Below are 8,031 nucleotides of genomic sequence, written 5' to 3'. Positions count from 1 at the left end.
TGAGGTGGTTCAAAGAGAAACTAAAATGGAATGCCAGTAAACGAGTAGAATTCACAGAAGAGGCTAGATCGCCATAGATACTGCATTTCCAGTAATAATAATAAACATGCCATTTCATCCAGATCCTTCAAAGAAATGTGAGGGTGCAATCTTCTGGTCGAAACTAGCAAAGTCTGCTGAGCGTTGTTAAGAGCACACGTAATGAAATTCAAGATTGCAGAATATTAAGGAAATTTGATTACTAAAATGTTTTGGAATCTGCAAATCAAATTAAATTGCCTGAAAGTTATATCGTAATTCAATCACCTGAAATTTATCATAATTACAAGGATGTTGAACACCATTTAGCACTGATATTTGCCATGAAGAAGTCTGCAATTTTTTGTGTCGAAGAATAGCATTCAAGTCTAATGGGCTCAGAGAAGTAAATCTAGGATTATGGCACGAATGCTTATGCAACTGCGTGAGTGAACTCTCTGAATTCTGGCATGGGGTTGTGGTTCATAAAGCCTTGCACCATCTGCAAAATAGTTTTAAGAGTGGATAGGTATTCAAAAATATTTGTTCCCTCTGAAAGGAACTCCCCTCCATGCCACGTGCCTTAAGTTTCATTATGATCCCCCATTTACCACATCAATATGTTGATGGCTTAACATGTAATCTATGAAGGCAGAGAATTGGATCCCCTTTCAGTAATATAAATATCAGGTTTTTCTAAAACAAACTGTGTATGATAAAGACTACAAGTTTGATATATCTTGGAAATATTCTAATTGTAAAAGATGAAAGACTTCAGTATTGACGGTTTGATTTCTCTGAAAAAAGTTATGTTTGGGTATATTTGGACTGAAACTGGCTTGAAATTTTCCTCCTTGTCCTAGGAAATGTTGAGATTTTGGTGACATGAAAACAAACCCTCCTGGAGGTTTGGAAATAACTGAACGAAGAAATGTCTGTACTGCCAGGTTGGCTGTCTCGGATACGAAGAGTTGGAGAGAGGCTTTAAAAACATTAGTAATTTTGGAGTACCTGTTAACACATGGTCCAGAGAGTTTTGCAGCAGACTTTCGAAGTGAAAAGGATGTTCTTCACCAACTCACTCATTTTGAGCATGTGGATGATCTAGATATTATCATTGTTTTTCTAAAATTAGCTGGTAATCCTATTCAGGTTATATTTATAGATCCAATTCAACGCAGAGATACTTTACAAATTACCATATATACATTAGAATATTTCCATGAATTATATAATTTTGGCTAATGTTATAAATTTCTGAATATAGATTTTATCAAATCAAATCATCATTTGGAGGATACTATCTGTGAAAATCAAGGCATGATATTATTGCAGAGAGATAACCCACAAAAAATAGAAAAGTTAAGGACATAGCTCATAGGATTTACACCACAGTATAGTATAGCAATGAATGAGAATGATCCGATCCGAATATAGCTTGGTAGTTGGTAGTGTAAAACATAAGCGAAATAGAGTGAACTCAATTTCGAACTGGGGTGCTTCAATCTAATTGTATGGCTTGACTACCATTTTAGCCATGGCTTGACTACCATTTTAGCCATGTCAAGCGATGTGCCAACACCACCGAGCTTTTTTATTCTTAATTGCTTTCGGTAATGGATGAAAATAGTTGCTTTTGGTAATGGATGGAATTTTATATGATTTTTTTGGGGCTTTCAGTTTTTCTCTTATGCACTCCCCTATTTTTGTTGTGCAGCTAACTTTCAACTTTCACCATTTGCATTGCACCACAAGAACACAATTATGACCTAAAATCATCTTTTACAAGTAATGCTCTTATTACCGAGTATCGACCTATGCTTGCAAGTTGCAACAGGCTAAATGCTTTATCCAATGTTCAATTCTACTTTGGCTTCAAAGCACTCCTTATCCACTCTGTTTCTGTATAAAATTGTGTGAGTAATTCAACTTCAAATACGAAAACTCGAAACCTCTGTCTCTACTCCAAACCCCTGTCTTTTCTACTTTACATATTGTTCTTGTTTGTTACTTGTATTTATTGTTCTGGTTTGTTACTTCTACTTGCAAAGCAATTCCAAACACTGTTACTTTACTTCTTACTTCTGCTGTGATCATCATGAGTAGTAGTAGGTCAATAAGGAGCTAAAGATTCTTTTATTTTAGTTGTTGTCTGTGTATTTGTGATGTATTTTGCCTTTGCAGTTTGAGTACAGTGGTATCCATGAGAAATCATGTCCAGGAAGCAAGCAATTAAATGTCTATGAATGCAGCATGTTATGTTCCTCTATCAAGAAGCCACATTTTGCTTGAACTGTAATGGAACAATGGCAATTTATATAATGGTTCTGATTCCTTTAATTCTTTTCTTTCATGGTTTCTTAATTTTCTGTATGTCAAGTATGACTTCGCGCTTTCATTTCTTTTCTCTGTCATGAGAATCGCCTTAAGCCATGGATTTTCTTTATCGATGGGAAACAACCATAGAGCTGAGATGGTTCAAAGAGAAACTAAAATGGAATGCCAGTAAACGAGTAGAATTCACAGAAGAGGCCAGATCGCCATAGATACTGCATTGCCAGTAATAATAATAAACATGCCATTTCATTCAGATCCTTCAAAGAAATGTGAGGGTGCAATCTTCTGATCGAAACTAGCAAAGTCTGTTGAGCGTTGTTAAGAGCACACGTAATGAAATTCAAGATTGCAGAATATTAAGGAAATTTGATTACTAAAATGTTTTGGAATCTGCAAATCAAATTAAATTGCCTGAAAGTTATATCGTAATTCAATCACCTGAAATTTATCATAATTACAACGATGCTGAACACCATTTAGCACTGATATTTGCCATGCATGAAGAAGTCTGCAATTTTTTGTGTCGAAGAATAGCATTCAAGTCTAATGGGCTCAGAGAAGTAAATCTAGGATTATGGCACGAATGCTTATGCAACTGCGTGAGTGAACTCTCTGAATTCTGGCATGGGGTTGTGGTTCATAAAGCCTTGCACCATCTGCAAAATAGTTTTAAGAGTGGATAGGTATTCAAAAATATTTGTTCCCTCTGAAAGGAACTCCCCTCCATGCCACGTGCCTTAAGTTTCATTATGATCCCCCATTTACCACATCAATATGTTGATGGCTTAACATGTAATCTATGAAGGCAGAGAATTGGATCCCCTTTCAGTAATATAAATATCAGGTTTTTCTAAAACAAACTGTTTATGATAAAGACTACAAGTTTGATATATCTTGGAAATATTCTAATTGTAAAAGATGAAAGATTGATTTCTCTGAAAAAAGTTATGTTTGGGTATATTTGGACTGAAACTGGCTTGAAATTTTCCTCCTTGTCCTAGGAAATGTTGAGATTTTGGTGACATGAAAACAAACCCTCCTGGAGGTTTGGAAATAACTGAACGAAGAAATGTCTGTACTGCCAGGTTGGCTGTCTCGGATACGAAGAGTTGGAGAGAGGCTTTCAAAACATTAGTACTTTTGGAGTACCTGTTAACACATGGTCCAAAGAGTTTTGCAGCAGACTTTCGAAGTGAAAAGGATGTTCTTCACCAACTCACTCATTTTGAGCATGTGGATGAGCTAGATATTATCATTGTTTTTCTAAAATTAGCTGGTAATCCTATTCAGGTTATATTTATAGATCCAATTCAACGCAGAGATACTTTACAAATTACCATATATACATTAGAATATTTCCATGAATTATATAATTTTGGCTAATGTTATAAATTTCTGAATATAAATTTTATCAAATCAAATCATCATTTGGAAGATACTATCTGTGAAAATCAAGGCATGATATTATTGCAGAGAGATAACCCACAAAAAATAGAAAAGTTAAGGACATAGCTCATAGGATTTACACCACCGTATAGTATAGCAATGAATGAGAATGATCCGATCCGAATATAGCTTGGTAGTTGGTAGTGTAAAACATAAGCGAAATAGAGTGAACTCAATTTCGAACTGGGGTGCTTCAATCTAATTGTCTGGCTTGACTACCATTTTAGCCATGTCAAGCGATGTGCCAACACCACCGAGCTGTTTTATTCTTAATTGCTTTCGGTAATGGATGAAAATAGTTGCTTTTGGTAATGGATGGAATTTTATATGATTTTTTTGGGGCTTTCAGTTTTTCTCTTATGCACTCCCCTATTTTTGTTGTGCAGCTAACTTTCAACTTTCACCATTTGCATTGCACCACAAGAACACAATTATGACCTAAAATCATCTTTTACAAGTAATGCTCTTATTACCGAGTATCGACTTATGCTTGCAAGTTGCAACAGGCTAAATGCTTTATCCAATGTTCAATTCTACTTTGGCTTCAAAGCACTCCTTATCCACTCTGTTTCTGTATAAAATTGTGTGAGTAATTCAACTTCAAATACGAAAACTCGAAACCTCTGTCTCTACTCCAAACCCCTGTCTTTTCTACTTGTACATAACTCCAAACCCCTGTCTTTTCTACTTTACATATTGCTCTTGTTTGTTACTTGTATTTATTGTTCTGGTTTGTTACTTCTACTTGCAAAGCAAAACACTGTTACTTTACTTTTACTTGCAAAGCGGTTCCAAACACTGTTACTTGTATATATTGTTCTGGTTTGTTACTTATACTTGGTTTGGTTTGTTACTTCTACTTGGAAAGCGATTCCAAACACCAAAACTTCAAAGGGTGTTCGGAGTACACACTTCGTTTTGAACTTCGTTTTGATTTTGGGTAATATGACTAGATTACCAGTACAGTGCCTGAAATTTATGATTGAGGATACACACTATTGTCTTCGACATTTCATCTTCATTAGCAGTTTGATTATATTTCATACTGACCTGATATAATTCAGAGCGTGAACATACAATGATACGGACCTCAAGTGCTATTCAAATATAGTTAGTCCTTCACAAGGCTAGATTCATTTGAAACGTTATTCAAATTTAGCTCGTCCTTGACAAGGCTAGATTCATTTGAAGCATTTTTATGATTAGACTAATGGCTACATCACACAGGTCGATAAGTTAATTTAGACTGGAATAATCTGTACTTATTAGAAATTTAAAAAGCAGGATATGTGACAGAAGCCTTTTCCAGCTGCTATGTTAGAAAGAAAATCTCTTGCATATTATGCACAGTCACCTCGACATATGCTCATTCTTTATCTCAGTGAATTTATATAATCTCATACTATCAACCAAACTGTTTTGGTGATTTCCAAATGTTTTTAAATCATTCCCCTAGATAATCCCGAGAACAAAAGGGGTTTTTCACCTTGTTAATTAATTTTTTACCTCTTCATTCATAAGGGTCATTATATTGTATTTGTATTGAGTTGGGGATGTAGAGTAAAGTTTGAATATTGGGGTGGGGATGTGGAGTAGGAAGGTTTATGGATATTTCGGGTATAAAAAGACATAAGCAGGTATTTGGGTTTGTAGTTATTGGGGTGGGGATGTGGAGTAGGGATGTTTATAGGTATCGGGGGTAAAAAAGGACATATAGTAGGTGTTGGGGGCTGTAGGTATTGGGGTGGGGATGTGGAGTAGGGAGGTTTGTAAATATTTGGGGGCATAAAAAGACACATGGCAGGAATTGCAGTTGTAGTTATTGGAGTGGGGGTGTGGAGTGGAATGATTTATACTTATTGGGGCATATATTAAAAACAACTTTGGCGTGGTGGCTTAAATACAATCTATTTTAATATTAATTTGAGTGGGCAATATTTATTTTAATATTAATTTGAGTGGGTGATATTAACTTGAGTGGGCTTAATGGTTAAGAGCATATGTTTCATCTAATCAGTTACAAGTTCAAAATCAGAGGAGTTCGCTTAAATACAATCTATTTTAATATTAATTTGAGTGGGCAATATTAACTTGAGTGGGCTTAATGGTTAAGAGCATATATTTCATCTACTCAGTTACAGGTTCAAAATCAGAGGAGTTCTAATCTATGCCTTCATAGACTTAGCAGTCAAATCGCTCTTCTGAAATGGGTCCCTTGTCCCACAAACAAGGGGGTCTCATATACTAATTTGGTGTTCGGCTTGGCCGTGACTTTAAAATTGGCTAATAATAATAATATTACATTTTCCGGGCAATTGAAGAAAGTCCTTTGCTGTAAGGCTTACACAATTCAATAATAACCGTCTTTAATTAAAATTGGATAATAATAATAATACATTTTCCGGGCAATTGAAGAAAGTACCTTGCTTTAAGGCTTACACAATCCAATAATAACAGTCTTTAATTAAAATTGGATAATAATAATAATAATAATATTACATTGTCCGGGCAATTGAAGAAAGTCCCTTACTATAAGGCTTACACAATCCAATGATAATAGTCTTTAATAATAATAATATTACATTTTCCGGGCAATTGAAGAAAGTGCCTTGCTGTAATGCTTACACAATCCAATGATAACAGCCTTTCACTGCCTAACTGCTCAGAAAAAATTTAAAAATTCTCTTTCCACTAGGAATAAGATGTTTTTCTCCAAATCCTGCTTTTGAAAGTTTCGAATCAACTTTCACCTGCTTTTGAAAGTTTCGAATCAACTTTCAATGATATACCAGAGGGAGCATCACATGAAGAGGGACTTAACGAGACTACACAAATGAAAACCAAGAAGTATGATATATCAAAGGATGAGGGGGCATCATATGAAGAGGAAGTTAATGAGACTACACGAATGAAAACCAAGAACTATGAGAATGACATCAAAATATATTCAAAGGGATATTCTAGCCCTGGAATTTCAACCAACATTACTGGTCAAGATGAAGAGTTAAGTTCTGGCAAAGTATATACAAACAATATTGGCCCAACATCTGATCATGTGGGAAGTTTTGAAACTAAAAATATTAATAATCCATATCATTCCAACACTGAATGGCAACCATTTCAAGGAAGAAAGTTGTTTACATCTACTAGCCATGATTTTAGAAAGCCTGATGTTGTTAACTTGATGAGTGATCAAGATAAGGACCAAATTCCAGTCCAAGCTAATGGTAACCCTCCCCAGACTAATACTTCTGATAGATTTCATGCATATGGTTATAGGCTTCAAAGTGAGTCCTCTGTGAATTGCAGCAAAGGTAAGCAGGATAGCAGCCCCACAGCTTGTAGTGGCAGTGAAATTGATCCATTTGATGATAGTGATAATGACACAGCAACTCAATGTTTGCTACCAGACAAACATAAAAGGTTTCCAACTAGTATTTGGGATTTTCATGATTCTGCTGGCTTAGCAATCAAGATCTAGTGCTCCTTTACAATATAAAACAAAAATGTATATGCTGCCTACAATAATTGTTAATATATCAGTGTGTATTTTGCTTCTGCTCTATCTTTCATCTTTAGATTATCCAAATATTTGTATGCTTGACCAAGGCTTGCTCTATCTTTCATCTTTAGATTATCCAAATGTTTGTCATCCAAATGTTTGTATGCTTGACCAATGCTTGTAAAGTTTATGTGCTTAACCTAATGGTTTATTCGTTGTTCGTCTCAGTAAAGATCTTTCTGATAAAGATACATATTGTTTTCCCTTTCTTTCTTTGGAATGAATTGAAAATTTAAATCATGATTCATTTTTTTAATTATTATAAAATTTGTTTATTTCTTTATATACTTTTCAAGCATTTTCTGTTAATTGATTTGATACATCCCAAAAGTTTGACAAAAATGCCCATCGCTGGCTAGCATTTTCTGTTAATTGACTTGGTACATTCCAAAAGTTTGACATAAATGCCTATCGTTGGCTAACATTTTCTGCTAATTGACTTAGCACATTCCAAAAAGTTTGACAAAAATGCCCATCGCTACAGTGTACATTCTTTGCATGTAGTATCATTGCAAAACTCTATGATACCATCTTAATTCCAGTCTTAGCACTTTAAACCTTTTCATACCATTTTCATTACATCCCACCATTTTCATTACACTTTTATCGCTTTAAACATTACATCCACAGATAAACTCCATTAACATCACCCGTCTTAATATTAATAA

General features: G+C 34.8%; 1 protein-coding gene across 1 annotated transcript; it reads left to right on the top strand.

Moving 5' to 3' along the window:
- Positions 1-6,537: 6,537 nt before the first annotated feature.
- Positions 6,538-7,366, top strand: LOC149167384 (uncharacterized). Its single transcript, XM_089432964.1, has one exon. The coding sequence runs from the start codon at positions 6,635-6,637 to the stop codon at positions 7,280-7,282; it is 648 nt and encodes a 215-aa protein (XP_089289090.1). The 5' UTR covers positions 6,538-6,634; the 3' UTR covers positions 7,283-7,366.
- Positions 7,367-8,031: the final 665 nt, after the last annotated feature.

Source organism: Pinus tabuliformis, chromosome 5_1 (genome assembly GCF_031772625.1).
Source record: "Pinus tabuliformis cultivar Carrire ecotype Pingquan chromosome 5_1, CPIR1, whole genome shotgun sequence".
Taxonomy (NCBI): domain Eukaryota; kingdom Viridiplantae; phylum Streptophyta; class Pinopsida; order Pinales; family Pinaceae; genus Pinus; species Pinus tabuliformis.
This window is presented reverse-complemented; position numbering and strand designations above follow the sequence as displayed.